This window comes from Oncorhynchus gorbuscha, linkage group LG19 (genome assembly GCF_021184085.1).
Source record: "Oncorhynchus gorbuscha isolate QuinsamMale2020 ecotype Even-year linkage group LG19, OgorEven_v1.0, whole genome shotgun sequence".
Taxonomy (NCBI): domain Eukaryota; kingdom Metazoa; phylum Chordata; class Actinopteri; order Salmoniformes; family Salmonidae; genus Oncorhynchus; species Oncorhynchus gorbuscha.
In genome coordinates this window covers 41,070,149-41,092,534 of record NC_060191.1, presented here as the reverse complement: position 1 = coordinate 41,092,534, position 22,386 = coordinate 41,070,149, and the positions used below count along the sequence as shown (strand labels likewise).

Below are 22,386 nucleotides of genomic sequence, written 5' to 3'. Positions count from 1 at the left end.
ATGCTAAATTCCCATAGTTTGATTAAGGGAGATTATGGAAAGGATCCAGCTGGAAACTTCCATCAACAATCTTTATTCATTTTACTCAGTCAAGCGGTGACTTGCACAGCAAAACACAGGCTTCCAGTTCAGTAAATAAAAATACAATCTTTAATATGTTTCAGTTCATAAAAATCATCAAACTCTGATATATAGATGTACAACACACACATATTACAGTTGATAAAACAAATTTAAAAAACACATTCAACCCCACACTCAGATCCCAAATCAAGTTCAAGTACTGGAAAAATGTATACAGTCTGCACAAAATAACATTCCCAACAGGAGGTCGGTTTACAAATAATTAACTTAAAAGATGCACAGAAATCGCTCCATCGTTTCCTGGTTGCTAAAATACGAATAGTTTGCGTAATTTCAGTTTGTGACAAAACAAGTAGTCATTGTGTAGAGAACCATCGTACCATCTAAACCGCTTTGAAATATATTTTCCATAATCAAAAATATTGTATATTCAGCTGTTTAAAGTTAGAGTACAAAACCGAAGGTAAAATAAGCAAAAAACTTTAGAACGGAAAGCATAGAAATAGCACACATAGAACAAATCTACCGCTTCTTAGACAGGAATGAATGATCACCCATTTCTATACGAACTTGGTCCGGTCGCCCAAAAACGTACATATTGTAGCTTTAAAGCTGCTACACACAGGATTTCTTTGAATTTATGCATTGTAATTTCAGAAAAATTTCCATAATATATCTGGCGCTAATAGTGGAATGAAAGTGTTTCACAGTATCACTTAGCCGCTAGTGTTGGGATTGGCTGCGATATTTGCATACTGATTTCTCCCACCGGAATGTAATCTGTTGTCAAAATGGGAAAGCTGTTCTGAATTCGTGGCTGTGTTATCTAGTGGAAATGATTCATTTCCTAGTTGCAAAAATTCTACACTGTTCGCTCAATTTCAGTTCGCGAGAAAACAAGCACGGAATAGTGTCGGTAATCATTGTACCATCTAAAATCGTCGCAATAGCTGTTGGACCAAAACCAAAAGCAACTTGGTCTAACATCCAAAGGTCACCCAGTCAAATTGACAATTGTGGGAATCATTTGAGTCAACATGGAACATTATCCCTGTGGAATGCTTGACACCTTGTAGAGTCCATGCCCTGACAAATCGACTGTTCTGAGGGCAACTCAATATTAGGAAGGTGTTTCATGTTTCGTACACAGTATTTTCTGAAATTACAATGCAAACATTTGAACAAATCCTATTAATAAAATAAATAATTTAAAAAGCAGCCATAATCTCAAGAGCACTTCATCATTCTCACACCGTCACACATCCCCAAAACAATTTACATTTAAAAACACATTCACACGCACAGCATTGTAATGCCTTCCCATGGTGCACACCTAATAAACTTTGGAAGACTGATTTAAACTGCAAGGGCCGGTTACGGACCCAGACTATAACCTAATCCGGGGCTAAAAAGCATTTCTAACGGATATTCGTAATTGATCTTGCTTTTTAGTCCAGGATAATCATTGTCCAGGAAACCACCCCAGGAGTGCTGCTCTGTCTGGTTGTCCAGCATGCCGTCTAATCCCACAGTAAAAGACCCAGGTAAGGGACTGAACCAAACTAGTGATACACACTTCAACCCAAAGACCAAGCCAAACTACCACCTCTATAGCACTGCTAGGTGAGACCGGAGGGTGCTGAGAGATCCAGAGGGTTTAGGTTTCTCCCCCGCAGTACACTTACTCACATACGCTTGGGGCTCTGCAACGCTGATAAAAGGCCACAGGCTTGGGTCTCTGCAACGCTGATATAAGGCCACAGGCTTGGGTCTCTGCAACGCTGATATAAGGCCACAGGCTTGGGTCTCTGCAACGCTGATATAAGGCCACAGGCTTGGGTCTCTGCAACGCTGATATAAGGCCACAGGCTTGGGTCTCTGCAACGCTGATATAAGGCCACAGGCTTGGGTCTCTGCAACACTGATATAAGGCCACAGGCTTGGGTCTCTGCAACGCTGATATAAGGCCACAGGCTTGGGTCTCTGCAACGCTGATATAAGGCCACAGGCTTGGGTCTCTGCAACGCTGATATAAGGCCACAGGCTTGGGTCTCTGCAACGCTGATATAAGGCCACAGGCTTGGGTCTCTGCAACGCTGATATAAGGCCACAGGCTTGGGTCTCTGCAACGCTGATATAAGGCCACAGGCTTGGGTCTCTGCAACGCTGATATAAGGCCACAGGCTTGGGTCTCTGCAACGCTGATATAAGGCCACAGGCTTGGGTCTCTGCAACGCTGATATAAGGCCACAGGCTTGGGTCTCTGCAACGCTGATATAAGGCCACAGGCTTGGGTCTCTGCAACGCTGATAAAAGGCCACAGGCTTGGGGAGAGATGGGTGGGCCAGTGAGATCACAGTTCCAGCCCACATAGCTCAGTCTCCAGTCCAGTCCAGTTTGCCCCCCTGGGTTCACCGCAGGCCTAGACTGATGAACGGCGGGTGGGAGGTCGTAGAGGGAAGAGGTTCTCCAGTGTTATGTGGCAGCGTCTCCAGTGATTAGTCCAACACACAGTTCTCTCCAGCTCAGAGCATCTCCAGCCCCCTGTGGGAGCCCCGCATCCCCCTGTCCCACCAACACAGTCCTCTAAAGTCCAGGTTGGCCAAGGTCACCTCCAGGGTGTAGTACAGGGACCAGAAGAGTGCGAAGCAGCCCAGCAGTAGCAGAGACTACACAAAGACATGGTGATGGGAGAGGAAGTTACAAAATGAGGCATATATCGTGTGTGTGTGTGTGTGTGTGTGTGTGTGTGTGTGTGTGTGTGTGTGTGTGTGTGTGTGTGTGTGTGTGTGTGTGTGTGTGTGTGTGTGTGTGTGTGTGTGTGTGTGTGTGTGTGTAACATACCTTGAGGCTGCTGGATGTGAACGGGCTGACCGTCTCAGGGGGGATGTCCATGCCTGCAGGACAGGGCAGGGAGAAACTGCTGTCCAGATACTGCCCCCCCATAGCCTCCTCCACCACACTGTCAATCAAAACACACAACCAATCAATGCTCACAAATCCACTAAGGGAGCACCAATGACAAAACATCCCTTCCCTTAAAAAATACAGGATCCAGAAACAAACAATATATGTTCCATTTATATAACCCAGGCTGCTGTTTTAACAGTGGTGTGTGTTTCCTGACCTCTGTCTCTCCTTGACCTCTTCGAAGGATAGAGAGGAGCCGTACAGAGTGAGCTTCCAGTGCTTCAGAGTGCCCAGGGGCCACGCAGGCTCTTCTAAAAGAAAGGAGACAGCAGGACAAAGAGAGAAGGACAGAGAGTGATGAATGAGCAGGAGAGAGCTCATAGTGTAGATATGGTCTTGTAGTGGTCAGTGGCAGGCGAGTGAATGACAGACAGAGACTGACCCTTACTGTGGTCAGAGACTTGCAGCCTGTACTGGCCCTCGGCTCCCTCTCCCCAGCAGCGCACAGTGGAGAACGTCCAGTCTGAGTAACCCGAGGTATCCCTGGAGTAACACGCGACAGGACAGAGGCAAGGATGCCAAAACAATGGCTGTTATACGTTATGCAAAGTTTAAGAGTAAAACTAAAACAAGTGTGTACATCTGTTATTACTGCACTGTTGTAGCTAGAAACAAGCATTTCGACCAATAAACTTTGATTTGATTTGTGTGTGTGCAAACTCACGTGTCCAGAGCACGGCGCGCCCCGATGAGGGAGGTCATTCCACTAGGGCAGAGCAGAGCGATCTCCACGCTGCCGCGGCGAGAATGGACCAGCGTCAAGGTGACAGACACGTGCTCCAAGGTCTGCATCCCGGACTGCCTGAGGTCAGCTGCAGTGACTGGAGTGAGAGGAGCACAGAGACCCTAATACATGACTATATGTCCTTCTATAGGAATGGCAGAGTGGGGGGTGGGGGGCAGATGAGCCAATGAAAACTATAACAGTGAAGGGTCTGATGTGGACACACGTGATAGACATTTACTCTGGTAGCCCAGAGGTCCAATCTTAATTGAAGGCCATGTAGGGACACTCCATTTAGTGTGGAACTGTATTTTGTACATGCATCTGCCCCAGACACTCCATTTAGTGTGGAACTGTATTTTGTACATGCATCTGCCCCAGACACTCCATTTAGTGTGGAACTGTATTTTGTATATGCATCTGCCCCAGACACTCCATTTAGTGTGGAACTGTATTTTGTACATGCATCTGCCCCAGACACTCCATTTAGTGTGGAACTGTATTTTGTACATGCATCTGCCCCAGACACTCCATTTAGTGTGAAACTGTATTTTGTACATGCATCTGCCCCAGACACTCCATTTAGTGTGGAACTGTATTTTGTACATGCATCTGCCCCAGACACTCCATTTAGTGTGGAACTGTATTTTGTACATGCATCTTTAGCCACTCCATTTAGTGTGTACACACTCCATTTAGTGTGTGAACTGTATTTTGTACATGCATCTGCCCCAGAACTGTATTTTGTACATGCATCTGCCCCAGACACTCCATTTAGTGTGGAACTGTATTTTGTACATGCATCTGCCCCAGACACTCCCCAGACATTTGCAATCTTGTTTTCACTTCTGTTCAATCTTGTTCCACCCACAAAGCCTTCAACAGTTTAACTACACCATCCACTGTGCAATGGCTCTCTTGCCTGATATTCTACAGCTAATTATTGGGAGGACTTCTGGTACTCACAAGTAGAGTAAAACGTAAACCCACTGACCCCAGAGGAATACAGTATGTCTCAGTCCTAGAATATGCACAAAGAGCAGACAGAGTTGGTGACTCCTGTGAGGGACTACCTCTTCCCTTTCTCTCTGGATTCCCCAGACCTGACCTGTAATTCAGCAGCAGCCTTAATGCTCCACTGTAGGGAAAAATGCATCTGCCCCAGACACTTCACTGGCATTTCCTCAGCCCCTGTTTACTAATGGGCCTTAATGCTCCACTACCATGTAGGGAAAAACACTTCCCAGGGCCAAGGAAGGAGATGAAGAGGGAGGGATATACAAAGGTGTGGAGGGAGAGACTGGCGGTGAAGGGGGGCAGAGCAAGGGGTAGAGTGTATAGGGGTAGAGTGTATAGGGGTAGAGTGTATAGGGGTAGAGTGTATAGGGGTAGAGTGTATAGGGGTAGAGTGTATAGGGGTAGAGTGTATAGGGGTAGAGTGTATAGGGGTAGAGTGTATAGGGGTAGAGTGTATAGGGGTAGAGTGTATAGGGGGTAGAGTGTATAGGGGTAGAGTGTATAGGGTAGAGTGTATAGGGGTAGAGTGTATAGGGGTAGAGTGTATAGGGGTAGAGTGTATAGGGGTAGAGTGTATAGGGGTAGAGTGTATAGGGGTAGAGTGTATAGGGGTAGAGTGTATAGGGGTAGAGTGAGCAAGGGGTAGAGTGTATAGGGGTAGAGTGTATAGGGGTAGAGTGTATAGGGGTAGAGTGTATAGGGGTAGAGTGTATAGGGGTAGAGTGTATAGGGGTAGAGTGTATAGGGGTAGAGTGTATAGGGGTAGAGTGTATAGGGGTAGAGTGTATAGGGGTAGAGTGTATAGGGGTAGAGTGTATAGGGGAAGAGTGTATAGGGGTAGAGAGGGGTAGAGTGTATAGGGGTAGAGTGTATAGGGGTAGAGTGTATAGGGGTAGAGTGTATAGGGGTAGAGAGTGTATAGGGGTAGAGTGTATAGGGGTAGAGTGTATAGGGGTAGAGTGTATAGGGGTAGAGTGTATAGGGGTAGAGTGTATAGGGGTAGAGTGTATAGGGGTAGAGTGTATAGGGGTAGAGTGTATAGGGGTAGAGTGTATAGGGGTAGAGTGTATAGGGGTAGAGTGTATAGGGGTAGAGTGTATGTATAGGGGTAGAGTGTATAGGGGTAGAGTGCATAGGGGTAGAGTGCATAGGGGTAGAGTGCATAGGGGTAGAGAGTATAGGGGTAGAATGTATAGGGGTAGAGTGTATAGGGGTAGAATGCATAGGGGTAGAATGCATAGGGGTAGAATGTATAGGTGTAGAGTGTATAGGGGTAGAGTGTATAGGGGTAGAGTGTGTAGAGTGTATAGGGGTAGAGTGTATAGGGGTAGAGTGTATAGGGGTAGAGTGTATAGGGGTAGAGTGTATAGGGGTAGAGTGTATAGGGGTAGAGTGTATAGGGGTAGAGTGTATAGGGGTAGAGTGTATAGGGGTAGAGTGTATAGGGGTAGAATGTATAGGGTAGAGTGTAGAGTGTATAGGGTGTAGGGGTAGAGTATAGGGGTAGAGAGTGTATAGGGGTAGAGTGTATAGGGGTAGAGTGTATAGGGGTAGAGTGTATAGGGGTAGAGTGTATAGGGGTAGAGTGTATAGGGGTAGAGTGTATAGGGGTAGAGTGTATAGGGGTAGAGTGTATAGGGTAGAGTGTATAGGGGTAGAGATAGGGGTAGAGTGTATAGGGGTAGGGGTAGAGTGTATAGGGGTAGAGTATAGGGGTAGGGGTAGAGTGTATAGGGGTAGAGTGTATAGGGGGGGTAGAGAGAGGGGTAGAGTGTATAGGGGTAGAGAGAGGGGGCAGAGTGTAGAGTGTATAGGGGTAGAGAGAGGGGTAGAGTGTATAGGGGTAGAGAGAGGGGTAGAGTGTATAGGGGTAGAGAGGGGTAGGGGGGTAGAGTGTATAGGGGTAGAGTGTATAGGGGTAGAGAGAGGGGTAGAGTGTATAGGGGTAGAGTGTATAGGGGTAGAGTGTATAGGGGTAGAGTGTATAGGGGAGTAGAGTGTATAGGGGTAGAATGTATAGGGGTAGAATGTATAGGGGTAGAATGTATAGGGGTAGAGTGTATAGGGGTAGAGAGAGGGTATAGTAGAGTGTATAGGGGGGGTAGAGTGTATAGGGGTAGAGTGAGTGTATAGGGGTAGAGATAGGGGTAGAGGGGGTAGAGTGTATAGGGGTAGAGTGTATAGGGGTAGAGTGTATAGGGGTAGAGAGAGGGGCAGAGTGTATAGGAGTAGAGTGTATAGGGGTAGAGTGTATAGGGGTAGAGAGAGGGGTAGAGTGTATAGGGGTAGAGTGTATAGGGGTAGAGTGTATAGGGGTAGAGTGTATAGGGGTAGAGAGAGGGGGGTAGAGTATATAGGGTAGAGTGTATAGGGGTAGAGTGTATAGGGGTAGAGTGTATAGGGGTAGAGTGTATAGGGGTAGAGTGTATAGGGGTAGAGAGTATAGGGGTAGAGTGTATAGGGGTAGATAGGGGTAGAGGGGTAGAGTGTATAGGGGTAGAGTGTATAGGGGTAGAGTGTATAGGGGTAGAGAGTATAGGGGTAGAGTGTATAGGGGTAGAGAGAGGGGTAGAGTGTATAGGGGTAGAGTGTATAGGGGTAGAGTGTATAGGGGTAGAATGCATAGGGGTAGAGTGTATAGGGGTAGATTGTATAGGGGTAGAGTGTATAGGGGTAGAGCAGGATGTTGGGAGGAGGAAAATAACTTCTTGGATTCCAGCCATCTTCTTCCAAAAATGCAGGACTGGAATCGTAAGAGTTCCTCATAGACCCTCCCACACAGACAGTGACCTGTCATGAGAATCTCACTCTTCCTCCACATAATCACGACTGGTGGGTCTTAAGAGTGTGTTACTGCCTTTTCATACACGTTTTAAATTATATCAAGCACAAACTTGCTGCAACCCAAATGCTCCAGCTCTGAAATAAGCTTTTTCACCAATATCATAAATCGTCTCAAAGCTAAAATCAACACAATGGCAGTAAATATCACGAAAAAGGCTCTGGCTATGCTTTGTTGGTACTGCATTATTCTCTCCCTCTCTGACACACACACACACACACACACACACACACACACACACACACACACACACACACACACACACACACACACACACACACACACACACACACACACACACACACACACACACACACACACACACACACACACACACACACACACAAAGATATATAAGCCAGTGATTTTGGCTACACCCCAAAAAGACACGTTACCATACATATTTGCATGACTTTTGATCAGAGCGCTATGAGCCCAGTAGGGCACGATAAGAAAAGAGTGCCATTTGGGACGCACAGTTTTAAAACCTCTGCCATTTCATCAACGCTGGCCTGGCATGCACCCCATACATTCCTCTCCTGACATTTAGCGCAAACATCTCAGACATTTGAAACTTTTTGTACTTTTAAACGACTGTTTTTCTTTTCAGTAACAACACGTCACTATCTTTCGGGAATGTAACGTTTGGGACTGAACATTGGAACTCTAGTCTTCCGTTTTCACATGGGAAGGAACGAGTGCTCATACTAACCGCTGGACCTTAAGCTAACGGACCGGCCAAAACACATAGCAACAAGGACAACAAATAGCCTAGCGATAGAGTAGTTTAACATAACAACCTGCTTCATGTATCTTTGGGAATAACCAAAACTAGCTTACTTTTCAATGAATGGAAACAGAATTTCCATGTATAAATACAAAGTCGATTTGCATCACGAATTTCATTCATTCAAAACAGATGTTTCACTTGGACTAAAACATTTAGTCTTTGTCAGCAACTCTTCCTCTGCTTTGTCCTTAGAAACCCTAGTCACGTGAGACTGGACACACACACTCACTGCTGTGCTGAAACAGTGAAACACACTGCTCCTGACCTTAGAACAGGCAACACACAGGCTGCATACACTGGGCCAGGAGGCCACAGGGAGGCTAGAAAAGAAAGGGAGGAAGGAATACAGATATCTCTGCTGTGATGTCACTGTGTGTGTCAGAGAGGGAGAAGAAGAGAGAAATACAGAGAAAGAGAGGGAAGGGGTGTTCTCTCCTCCATAGTTCAGTCAGTGTGCCCAGTGACAGAGAGACTCTGAAGAACATTGCCTAATAAGGGCAGACTGCAGATTGCATGTTGGGGGGGTTCTTTCTGGAGAGCACTGACAGAGAGAAGAGAAACAGCAAATACTCAGACTTGCATATTACGAGACTCGCTTGATCACACACACACACACACACACACACACACACACACACACACACACACACACACACACACACACACACAAATTCTACCAACCGTTCCAGGTTAGGTTGAGTTGCTCCGGATAGGCTGGGACAAGAGCCTCCTCCTTCAGCACTGGGCTCTGATAGGACACTAGGAATGGCACCATCTCCCACACCTGATTAATAAACACACAAAAACACTTTCCACATGTATACCTTCAGTCTTTTTAAATGAGCAGAATATAGACTTAGCTGAAAGAAAATCCCAAACAATACTGTATCAGTAGTGTAGTTGGTTAAGCTTGACATGAGTGTGCTGCTGAGGCATCAGGAAGTGAGTGAGGTGGAGTGGTACCTTGGCAGCGTTGACCAGCCGCCAGGCGTTGAGCAGGCCGAAGCCATGCTGGTGACTGTGGTGGAAGCCCGCTCCATTGATTTTCCAGTCCCCTTGCACATCATACTACAGAAACACACACTCTCAATTAGGAACTGTATGTGCCTGCGTATCAGTAATTAATGATACAGTACAACAAGGTGAGTCATACAGTGAGGTCCAAAAGTATTGGGACAGTGACAGTTTTTTTCTCTCTCTTTGTACTCCAGCACTATGAGGTTAAAGTGCAGACTGTTCGTTTTAACTGTAGCCTTTTCATCCATATCAGGTGAACCGTTTAGAAATTACAGCACTTTTTAGAGGACCAAAAGTATCGGGACAAATATCATACCCCCCAAAATTGCTAACCTCCCGTTAATGTAATGGTGGGGTTATGATATTTGTGCCTCTGTGGCTTTCGCACTCGTCATTATCCACGATTCATTCAGGATTATCCGTAATCATGGTAGCATCCATATTAATGTAGAAGTATTCTTATTTACAATAAAAGTGACTCCAAAATAACGTAATACATTATTTACCATTAATTTCTATTGGGCACAAAATAATCTGAAACACAACCAAAACAAACAGCAAATGCATCCAACAAGTTTGTAGTGTCACAAGCTTCATTACGTGCTATGAATATGGGACCAAATCCTAAACGTTTGACTACTTCTGTTCCCTGAGAACAGCCTCAATTCATCGGAGCATGGACTCTACAAGGCGTCGAAAGCGTTCCACATGGATGCCGGCCCATGTGACTCCACAGTTGTGTGAAGTTGGCTGGATGTCCTTTGGGTGGTGGACCATTCTTGAGACACACAGGAAACTGTTGTGTGTGAAAAACCCAGCAGCGTTGCAGTTCTTGACACAGCGGTGCGCCTGGAACCTACTACCATACCCCGTTCAAAGGCACTTAAATCTTTTGTCTTGCCCATTCACCCTCTGAATGGCAGACATACACAATCCATGTCTCAATTGTCTCAATGCTTAGAAATCCTTCTTTAACATGTCTCCTCCCCTTCATCTACACTGATTGAAGTGGACTTAACAGGTGATATCAATAAGGGATCATAGCTTTCACCTGGTCAGTCTGTCATGGAAAGAGTGTTCTTAATGTTTTATACACTCAGTGTAAATTAATTTGTCCCTATACAAAAAAAATGGGGGGGACCTATGTAGGAAAAGTACAGCAATTTCTAAATGGTTCACCTGATTTGGATGAAAATACCCTCAAATTAAAGCACTTTAACACAGTCATTGACAGAGGCAAAACAACAAAAGTTGTCACTGTCCCAATACTTTTGGACCTCACTGCATGTCTGAAGTGTGCTTCCGAGGGCATGTAGGTGACGATGTCACTTTGTAGTCATGTACAGTACCAGTCAAAAGTTTGGACACACCTACTCATTCCAGGGTATTTCTTTATTCTACAATATAGAAAATAGTCAAACTAATAGTGATGACATAAAAACTATGAAATAACACATGTAGTAACCAAAATACTGTTAAACAAATAAAAAAATATATATATTTGAGATTCTTCAAAGTAGCCACCCTTTGCCTTGATGACAACTTTGCACACACTTGACATTCTCTCAACCAGCTGCATGAGGCAGTCACTTGGAATTCCTTTCAATTAACAGGTGTACCTTGTTAATTTGTGGAATTTCTTTCCTTCTTAATGCGTTTGAGCCAATCAGTTGTGTTGTGACAAGGTATGAGTGGTATACAGAAGATAGCCCTATTTGGTAAAAGTCCATATTATGGCAAGAACAGCTCAAATAAGCAAAGAGAAATGACAGTCCATCATTACTTTAAGAGATGGTCAGTCAATTTGGAAAATTTCAATAACTTTCTTCAAGTGAAGTCGCAAAAACAATCAAGCGCTATGATGAAACTGGCTCTCCTGAGGACCGCCACAGGAAAGGAAGAGCCAGAGTTACCTCTGCTGCAAATGATAAGTTGATTAGAGTTACCAGTCTCAGAAATTGCAGCCCAAATAAATTTGTAAGTCGCTCTGGATAAGAGCGTCTGCTAAATGACTTAAATGTAAATGTAAATGTAAATGCTTCAGAGTTCAAGTAACAGACACATCTCAACATCAACCTTTCAGAGGAGACAGCGTGAATCAGGCCTTCATGGTCAAATTGTTGCAAAGAAACCACTACTAAAGGACACCAATAAGAATAAGAGACTTGCTTGGTCAAGAAACACGCATAATGGACATTAGACCGGTGGAAATCTGTCCTTTGGTCTGATGAGCCCAAATGTCAGATTATTGGTTCCAACTGCTGTGTCTTTGTGAGACGCAGAGTAGGCGAACGGATGATCTCTGCATGTGTGGTTCCCACCGTGAAACATGGAGATGGTGTGGGTGTGCTTTGCTGGTGACACTGGTGATTTATTTAGAATTCAAGACACAATTAACCATCATGGCTACCACAGCATCCTGCAGCGATACGCCATTCCATATGGTTTGCCCTTAGTGGGACTATCATTTGTTTTTCAACAGGACAATGACCCAACACACCTCCAGGCTGTGTAAGGGCTATTTGATCAAGAAGGAGAGTAATGGTGCTGCATCAGATGATCTGGCCTCCACAATCACCTGACCTCAACCCAATTTAAATGGTTTGGGATGAGTTGGACTGCAGAGTGAAGGAAAAGCAGCCAACAAGTGCTCAGCATATGTGGGAACTCCTTCAAGACTGTTGGAAAACCATTCCAGGTGAAGCTGGTTGAGAGAATGCCAAGAGTGTGCGACGCTGTCATCAAGGCAAATATAAAATATATTTTGATTTGTTTAACACTTTTTTGGTTACTACATGCTTCCATATGTGTTTTGATGTCTTCACTATTATTCTACAATGTAGAGATGTGTCCAAACTTTTGACTGGTACTGTATATTGTACCTGTGTGGCTGTGTAGGTGACGATGTCACTGTTGTCATGTACATTGTACCTGTGTGGCTGTGTAGGTGACGATGTCACTGTTGTCATGTACATTGTACCTGTGTGGCTGTGTAGGTGATGACGTCACTCTGTTGTCATGTAGATTGTACCGGTGGGTCTGTGTAGGTGATGACATCACTCTGTTGTCATGTACATTGTACCTGTGTGGCTGTGTAGGTGATGATGTGCTGCACGTCTCTCCAGGTGAGACAGGGCCGGACCTGCAGCATCAGAGCCACCATGCCAGCCGCCAGGGGTGCCGCCGCCGAGGTGCCCGTGTGCCCGTCAGTACAGCCCGTGCCCTGCTGCAGTGACCAGTCTGACGTCACCTACACAGTACACACACACAGAGAAGAGTCATAAACATGTATACGAATCTCACACGCCATTAAAAACAGTCAGTGGTAAGGAGCTATGGGAGGACTAGGGAGGAAGAGGGAAAAGCCAGAAAAGATGGAGAGAGTTGGAGAAGGAGGGGCTGAACGATGAGAAAAAGTAGACAGAAGTGCTAAAACATACAGGATGTGGTGAGAGAGGGAGAGAGATTGATATGAATACAGGGACAGAGAGAAAAAGGGCTGCTGATGGATTCACTGATAAACATGATCTTTGACATGCTCAGGCATGTCAGACCTGCATACCAGCATAGATCCCACAGTTCTTCCCAATAGAGAGAAATTACTATGGCTGCGTCCCATTTGACAGCCTATTCCCTATAGGACTTCAGTGGAAAATACCCTGGATAGTCATGGGTTCAATATTTGATGTAAACAAAGAGAGAATAACGTACAAGCTCTGTGATGCGTGTAGAGTTTTGGGTTAGAGTATAGCGTGGATTGTTGCATATGTAGTAGCTTATGAGCATAATATGAAGTGTGCAGCATTCAAATATGGTCCCAAATAGCACCCTATTCCCTATATAGGTTTATATATGAATGCAGCTGCCACCCTTATTGAAGCCATCGGACGCCGTTTATTATAGCGCCTTGTGCTTTATTACGGGTGATGGGTTCTGTACACATTGCATTTTGTTTCAGAATGTGGGCTGGCCCTCCTTGAAGTCAAGTAGATCGATGCATTGCGCTCTTTTTGTCAATAAAGCCCCCTTGCATAAAGTTCTGCCATACCGTACCTCATTGTGAACCTATAGATGTACAGGCTACCGGACCCGGTGCTCAGGGATGGCGAACTCTGGAGATCCCTTCCAGCTCCACTGTGTTGGGTAGATCTGCTTTTACTTTTAGTTTTGCACCTTACATGTGGAATGATCTACAATACACTTTCAAAATTGGAGGAATTGGTGTCTCTAGGGCATTTCAGACAGTTGTTAGGGGACCTTTGTACTGAAAAATGTCAGTTTTTTTATGATTGCGTTTTGCTTTTCGTGTATTGTTGTGAATGATAATCTGTATTTTAATGTGTGTATATGAATGTGTAGTTTGATGTGTATTGTGGTGCTATACAGGACTCATCTGGAAAAGAGACTTTGGTTGACTCCCTGACAAAATAATGATTAAATAATATTAAATATATAATGCACTATGAAAGGAAATGGGGAGCCATTTGTGACGCAGCCATGCAGTACAGATCCAGACCATGCAGACAGTGGCGTCTAAACAGCTCGTCTCCTAGACGAGTAAGGGACCTCTCTGGAGCGTTGGTCACAGACACACAGCTAGGGGGTGTTTGATCCTAGGTGACGACAGGCCTGGTCGGACACAGAGAGGAGAAACAGTCTGACAGTAACACCACAGGCTTTCTGCTGTGGAGGGAAAGGGACGGAGGAAGGATCCACAGACATATGTCAACTAGAATGCCTGCTCTCATTTAAAGCAGCTGTCAAAGCCATGAAATCACAGAGCGGAGGAGAGAGCTCAGACTTCAGCACTGCTCAACAACAAATGGGACCCGTGTGTTGGGAATATAATGAGGGAAATGGTGCATAGCAGTGGTGGCACTGCAGCATAGCACATGGCAGCTAGAAGTGTTTGGGCTGATGGGTGGATACAGTGGTGTTATCCCAAATGCAACCTGGTTCCGTGTATAGTGCACTACTGATCAAAAGCAGTGCTCTATATAGGGAATAGAGTGCCATGTGGGATACAAACAGTATGCGCAGAGCACTTGTGCGACAGGGTAGAAGAGCTAGAGCCTAGCCCTAAAACCACTTGGCCTGGTGTATTTGGCTTTTCAGGAAGTCCCAGATGCCAGTTGAGGGTTTTGGCCAAGGACTTATATCACCCGGCAAGCCATGTCACCCAGGAGATGGCAACAAACAGCAGCAAACAGAGCTTTGCCTTACATCTCTCCTCTCTAGCTTCCTAAAACCCATCTCCTTTGCCTTCGCTCAAAACACACCATCATATGATGCAAAATGCATCATACCGGCTGTATTTCTGTATTTTGAAAGTTACGCATCTTGAAAACTTGATTGCGGACATGCAAAACATTCTGAGACTATATCAACAACAGACTAATGAAACAAACACCAAAATATATTTTTGGGGTGGTTTTCCTTTAACTCAATGTGTCCTCTCTACCTCACTCAAAGATGTCTGATTGGCACAGTACAGTATCATCTGTCATTATCCGACTGTCCAACTTTCTCAATCTATGTCTTAAGGGCCTAGGCACAACAAGTCTTTGGAAGGGGGATTCCATTGGTACCTGGGTGCAGTTCACTGCAGGTGAGAATGCAGTCTGGACCAAACACAGGAAAAGCACCAGAGGTGCGCAGTATTATTGTCTGTTTGACTGAAAGCGTTTGATGAAATGCACGCAGTACCATAACTTGGTATCTCTGAGACATTCTGTAAGTAGCAGTGCATTTATGAGCACATCCGATGCATATTAGGGGAGAGGGGGGCTGGGATATAGACTATGGAAAATTGCCTATTCACGTCAAAGTTAGAGTGGCTATTGCGCTGTTTACTCCTGCATGTTGTTGGAAGACCAAAGCGAGAGCAATATGAGGTTTGGTACACACAGGTTATGCTTCTTGATAATCATAGATAGAAAAATGCTCGCATTAAATCCCCAATAAATCATGGACTTGCATGAACAGGTGGTAGTTTAGGCATTTGAGTTTGTTTGACATTTGGCAATGTGAACCCAAACGGACCACATGGGAGATAAAATACAATGTAACAAATAACCGAACTCTGATTCAAACTGTAGCTCAGAACTATGTGTGAAAACTCCCTCGAGATGGTGTGTGTGTGTGTGTTACTAGCAGTAGACTCACAATACTACGCAGCGTTCTGCCCCCACTGCTGAAGGTGACAGCCAGCATGGAGGCACACTCCTCAGCATAGAAGGGCATCTTCCCTTCCTCATTTACTGCTCCTACAAGAGACACACACACACACACACACACACATGGTTAGAAACCCTCAACACGCAGACAGAGACAGACAACATTGCTCCTATTCACTGACCAATGGTAACAGTGTAGATTGAGTTAGCATAGCCATCGTAGTTGCAGTTGTCCTCGTACTGGCCCCCATTGCCACTGGCGACGACAAAGATACTGCCGAAGCCCCGTCTGCCAGCAATCACTCCGTGCTGCAGCGCCGCCTACAGGCCAAACAAGGAAACATTTGCTTCAGTTAGTCACGCCTAGTAACTTCTTGCAGACTAATACAGCCAACCAGAGTACATAGCAGCATTCACAGGCCTAGTCATACCTGAATAATCAATATCGAGTATACCATACATTTCCATGACATAGACTGACCAGGTGAAAGCTGTGATCCCTTGTTGATGTCACTTGTTAAATCCTCTTCAAATCAGTGTAGATAAAGGGAAGGATTTTAAAGCCGTGAGACATGGATTGTGTATGTGTGCCATTCAGGGGTGAATGGGAAAGACAAAAGATTTAAGTGCCTTTGAACGGGGTATGGTAGTAGGAGCCAGGCACACCATTTTGTGTCAAGAACTGCAACGCAGCTGAGTTTTTCATGCTCAACAAATTCCTGAGTGTATCAAGAATGGTCCACCACCCAAAAGACATCCAGCCAACTTGACACAACTGTGGGAAGCATTGGAGTCAACATGGGCCAGCATCCCTGTTGAACGCTTGACACCTTGTAGGGTCCATGGAAGGTGTTTCTAATGTTTGGTATAGTCAGTGTATGTCATTATAATCATATCCTGTGTGTATACCGCCATTCTTAGGTTTGTGAAAAGCTGGATGCCGCAGCTAGCACAAATTTTTATTAGACCATGAGGACTGGCTGAGGGGATTCGGTGGTTCTGATTCATTTCCACAGTGCCTGCCAAAGCCATTCAGGGAGTGAGGCACACCTAGGAAACAAAATTGACCAGAAAAAGCCAGACAATTTGTCTCGAGTAAGAGTGTGTGTGTGTGTGTGTGTGTGTGTGTGTGTGTGTGTGTGTGTGTGTGTCTCTCTTTTTTTTGTCTCATAAGAAACTCACACAAACCGTGCCCTTTAGAGAGCAATAATATACTGCCCTCTGCTGGTACCGAAGAGTGGTGCAGAAATGCATTTATTTATGATTGAGTTTGCGAGTGTACAATTATTATTATGTTCACTTTGGGGCCTGAAACTCCCCATAATTCATTTTGCGATGATTGTACATCCACTAAGACTTACAACCTCAACGTCAATATGGCGAAGTCAACATACAAGTGTAATTAAAAACAAATGTAAATAAGTTAGAAATTGTGCTACTAATGCACAAACACGTCTCGCAAAAGTAATGTTTTTGTTAGGTTAGCTTTTGGAAATAAAAAAAATGTCCTTCAGAAGTTCCAGCTCGGCAGGCTAATGTTAGTTAGGTCATTAATTTGATAGCTATCATACAGTAGACATATATTACTAATTATATAGTTAATATAAGTAGACATGCAATAATAATTGACTGTAGTGCATATAAAGCGCCCACAAGCTACCGGTGGATGAAAATAAACAATCGGAGGGATGACCGAGTGACAATTCTGGGCAAGGGTGGTCCATTTAAAAATCATTCCTTCCTTGCTCCCTTGCCCTGCAAGTGTAAACTCGTCAGACGTCATCACAAGTGTCCACTTCATTTGAGGGCTGAGGGTGTGCTTAAGTGTTTGGAATGCAGCCTAGGACTGGCAAAACATGTTAAAATGGGTTGTGTGTTGTATCCACGCGAACCTTGCCCAAGGGGTGTGGTCCATCGACAGTGCGGCCATCATCGTCAGGACCCCAACTGAGGAGGAAAGGGAAGAGGAGAGCACAGTTGAGTCCGACACATTTTTCCTACAGGCACTAAAGAGCAGCAGAGGAAAAATCGAGAGAGGGCATATCTTTATAACCATGCTTAGAGCTGTGTTTGGCTGTATATTCCGGTTAATATTTTGATTTATGCTGAGATTATAAGCAAACCAAGCATGATCATGTTGAGCATGAGCATGAGTCATGTGAGGCTGAGGGACTCGCTGTTGTACCTGCAGCTGTAGACGTCGTTGATCTGGTAGTGCTTGTTGAAAGCCACCGCCTCCATACTGTCTGTGAGCGGCCCATCCAGGACTCTGATACCTGAACAGACAAAACATGAAAAAGGACATCAAAACATACGAATCTGATAGCACCAAACTAGGGCCACATGACAGTTTCCTCAGCACCTAACCAGACCAGGGTTGTATTCACTAGGGGCCCAATTCAGCCTTAGGAAATGTCTGCCCTTCCTTCATGTTTTGATTTAAGCATTTCTCAGTATTTGGTATTCAGCTGTACTTTATGCAGGTGCGCAGCGAGCTCTTTGGGAGTGGCTCCCTTACACGCACTGAATACAATTAATTCAACTGCTGAAAACCCTCCCACTTGCTGGGCAACAGATTTCCTCATGGAATTTTTATTCTATGGGGTTTTCAGCACATTTATCTAAAGCCATCCCTTTAAATACGGTGTACCTTTAAATCAAAATGTTCTCGACAGACAATTTAATATAGAGAGAACGGGTTCAGAATATTAGGGATCAATAAAATAAAGACATTTAAATATATGCTTATTTGTCTCCGTTTCAGCAACAGATTTGTAGATTTTAAAATACTCTGATCTTGTAGATAATTTAGGGTTATGAAAGTATTTATGAATCATAAAAAACAGGTTTGGAGAGCCTTTACGCACAAAATATATTGATGAATGAAAATAAGTGGTTTGACTCATCATGAAAGTTGCCATATTCAAATTGATCAAGCCATAAATAATTGAAGGTGAGAAAAGTGTACAATAGGGGTTGAACAATAGCTCTAGAAATCTACCCTACTAATAATGGAACTGTATGACAACGATCCAGTCGTCGTAAACCATGCACCAGGCTCACACTGATAAGTGTGGTATGAGTTCCATAAATGATTCAAATAGGCCAGGCTTTCCCAAACTCAGTCCTCGGGACCCCAAGGGTTGCAAAGTTTAGATTTTTTTGCCCTAGCACAACACAGCTGAATCAAATAATCATCAAGCTTGGATTATTTTAATCAGCTGTGTAGTGTTAAGGCAAAAATCTAAACGTGCACCTCTCGATGTCCGGTCAACCGAGTTTGGAAAACTAGCAATCCTCAGGAACTACTACACAGACATGACAGAGGAAAGAAAGGTAAACGGAATGGAATGATGCAAAATGTAGACTACAAATTGAAGGAAACTCACACTAAAAAGTTAGTTATAAATGTATGTGGGAATTACTGACGGTGGCTACCGATAGTGGCTAATATTTAGAATGAAACAATGGAATGGAGAAAAGCCTGGACATATAATTAAAACATTCTAGAGGGCATAAATCAAATCAGTAGGTTTGATGCTACAGAAGCTCTATAGGACATCCGTTAATCTAAATGTATTGTCACAGCAATTTATAGCCTACATATCAGTGGAAAAGAGGCCAAAATACATGTAACGTTGATATTATGTTCAGTTTGCTTCTATGACTGGTTTCACATTCGTCTCTAGCGATCATAAGGGAAACTAAGCAAACATCAAATAACATTTTATTGGTCACATATACATATTTAGCAGATGGTATTCCGGGTGTAGCGAAATGCTTGTTAAACAATTGCAATTACAATCCCCTTTTCCAAACGAATACTCATTTAACTACAGTTGAAGTCGGAAGTTTATATACGCCTTAGCCAAATACATTAAACTCAGTTTCACAATTCCTGACATTTAATCTTTGTAAAAATTCCGTCTTAGGTCAGTTAGGATCACCACTTTATTTTAAGAATGTGAAATGTCAGAATAATAGTTGAGATAATGATTCATTTCAGCTTTCATTTCATTCATCACATTCCCAGTGGGTCAGAAGTTTACATACACTCAATTAGTATTTGATAGTATTGCCTTTAAAATTGTTTAACTTGGGTCAAACGTTTTGGGTAGCCTGACACAAGCTTCCCACAATAAATTGGATGAATTGTGGCCCATTCCTCCTGACAGAGCTGGTGTAACTGAGTCAGGTTTGTAGGCCTCCTTGCTCTCACACCCTTTTTCAGTTCTACCCACAAATGTTCTATAGGCCACTCCAATACCTTGACTTTGTTGTCCTTAAGCCATTTTGCCACAATTTTGAAGTATGCTTGGGATCACTGTCCATTTGGAAGACCCATTTGCAACCAAGCTTTAACTTCCTGACTGATGTCTTGAGATGTTGCTTCAATATATCCACATAATTTTCCTACCTCATGATGCCATCTATTTTGTGAAGTGCACCAGTCCCTCCTGCAGCAAAGCACCCCCACAACATGAGGCTGCCACCCCCGTGCTTCACGGTTGGGATGGTGTTCTTCGGCTTGCAAGCCTTCCCCTTTTTTACTCTAAACATAATGGTCATTATGGCCAAACAGTTATATTTTTGTTTCATCAGATCAGAGGACATTTCTCCAAAAGGTACAACCTTTGTCCCCATGTGCAGTTGCAAACCGTACTCTGGCTTTTTTTATGGTGGTTTTGGGGCAGTGGCTTCTTCCTTGCTGAGCGGCCTTTCAGGTTATGTCGATATAGGACTCATTTTACACTGGATATAGATACTGTTAGGAAATTATGATTAATATGACTGAACAAATCATTTTAAATGGAACTGTAAGTAAACTTATACTCTGTTATATTATATCTGATTAACAATATGAGTTCATAATAAGAAATTGTGTGACAGGACAAGGAGGAATAGAATGTTAATGAACACCATTTCTACTGGGCAGGAACAAATGGGTTGTGGACTGTGTAAACACATAAGGTCGTTAGCCTATGGTTGACCCAACCTGAAACTTAGCTCTGGGGTTTTTAGATTAGGCAGTGAGTGCATTCCTAGGGTTTCTGTTAATTAAACCTGTCAATTCAGTGGTGATCGATAATGTTGAGGGGTCAAAAGTTATCTGGGAGTGTGTTAGTAAGTTAGAATGAACTCTTCACCTTACTTTGTCCTGTCGAGAGGGAGGGGGCGTTCGTTTAAGACAGTGAAATGACGTCATGATCTGTATTTAAACTGATGCTTTTGTTTTGAGTGGTAGCGCGCTCCGATAATAAATTATATTACCTATTATTTAAAGACTGGTCTGCGTCTTTTTTTATGCAACAAGAAATCTTACAAATTCTCATAAAATAGATGAAGGGCTTTCAATTGATGAAAGCACATTGGCATAATTAAATTATACTAACAGATACCTTTGTACCTATTTCCTCCAGCATCTTCACAAGGTCCTTTGCTGTTGTTTTGTGATTGATTTGAACTTTTTGCACCAACGTACGTTCATCTCTAGGAGACAGAACGCGTCTCCTTCCTGAGTGGTATGACGGCTGTGTGGTCCCATGGTGTTTATACTTACGTACTATTGTTTGTACAGATGAACGTGGTACCTTCAGGCATTTGGAATTTGCTCCCAAGGATGAACCAGACTTGCAGAGGTCTACAATTTTTTTTCTGAGGTCTTTGCTGATTTCTTTGTATTTTCCAATGATGTCAAGCAGAGGCACGGAGTTTGAAGGTAGGCCTTGAAATACATCCACAGGTACACCTCCGATAGGCTAATTGACATAATTTGAGTCAATCAGAAGCTTCTAAAGCCATGACATCATTTTCTGGAATTTTCCAAGTTGTTTAAAAGGCATAATCAACTTAGTGTATGTAAACTTCTGACCCACTGGAATTGTGATACAGTGAATTATAAGTGAAATAATCTGTCTGTAAACAATTGTTGGAAAAATTACTTGTGTCATGCACAAAGTAGATGTCCTAACCGACTTGCCAAAACTATAGTTTGTTAACAAGAAATTTGTGGAGTGGTTGAAAAACGAGTTTTAATGACTCCAAACTAAGTGTATGGAAACGTCTGACTTCAACTGTAGCTCTTATCAATTATACATTACCATGCATGGAGAATGGTGTCATTACTACTGGAAATAGATGTTTTTCTACTTGGAACTGAAATGGTGCTCGACATTAGTCATGGTTTCCTTGCGCGTAAAGGTGGTGGGATTATAAGGGAATTAAATCAAGGTCAGAATACGGTGTACACCTCTGGCACCTCAATTTCTATGATATCCACCCCAAACGTTTAGCTGGCTATCACATGCGTTCAAGATCAGAATACTCGTAGAGAGAAAAGTTCAATTTATGTGTGCCTATCTTTGGTCTGAATTCCCCCTTAGGCACCAAACGGAAGAAAAGGACAAACAGAGAGGGACTACCTGATCTTGTCCAAAAAGCAACACAAATGTTCATTTTCCATGCAAAACTATTTACTAAGGTGTGCTCACTAATGAATACAACCCTGTAAAATCTTCTGACGGTTACCATAACCATGCTTTCCAAACACACAATGTACCTGCCACTTTACTGCCATAGGCCACGCCCACAGCGCAGAAGCTATTGTTGGAGACAGCGGCGATCTCCCCAGCGCAGCGCGTGCCATGGTGGTTGTCACTGCGGGCGTCCGGGTGGGGCATGGGGTCCGGGTCGTTGGAGTTCAAGTCATAACTGCCCTCTGGACTCTAAAGGGACAGAATGAAGCACGAGAACATTTGTATTTCTC

General features: G+C 43.8%; 1 protein-coding gene across 4 annotated transcripts in view; it reads right to left on the bottom strand.

The window, feature by feature from the left end:
* Positions 1–127: 127 nt before the first annotated feature.
* Positions 128–22,386, bottom strand: part of LOC124005765 (proprotein convertase subtilisin/kexin type 7-like) — a 28,680-nt gene continuing 6,421 nt past the window's right edge. For 3 of the 4 annotated variants that reach the window (XM_046315281.1, XM_046315283.1, XM_046315284.1), the window contains exons 4-16: positions 22,180–22,345; positions 17,806–17,896; positions 17,513–17,567; positions 15,803–15,941; positions 15,610–15,710; positions 12,527–12,694; positions 9,391–9,495; positions 9,109–9,211; positions 3,719–3,875; positions 3,437–3,537; positions 3,212–3,305; positions 2,929–3,046; positions 128–2,753 (exon numbers count right to left, since the gene is read on the bottom strand). In XM_046315281.1, the coding sequence (XP_046171237.1) occupies positions 2,610–2,753; positions 2,929–3,046; positions 3,212–3,305; positions 3,437–3,537; positions 3,719–3,875; positions 9,109–9,211; positions 9,391–9,495; positions 12,527–12,694; positions 15,610–15,710; positions 15,803–15,941; positions 17,513–17,567; positions 17,806–17,896; positions 22,180–22,345 (1,542 nt within the window). In that variant the 3' untranslated portion in view covers positions 128–2,609. The remainder of the gene's footprint in view (positions 2,754–2,928; positions 3,047–3,211; positions 3,306–3,436; positions 3,538–3,718; positions 3,876–9,108; positions 9,212–9,390; positions 9,496–12,526; positions 12,695–15,609; positions 15,711–15,802; positions 15,942–17,512; positions 17,568–17,805; positions 17,897–22,179; positions 22,346–22,386) is intronic. The other variant, XM_046315285.1, reaches the window with a different exon arrangement.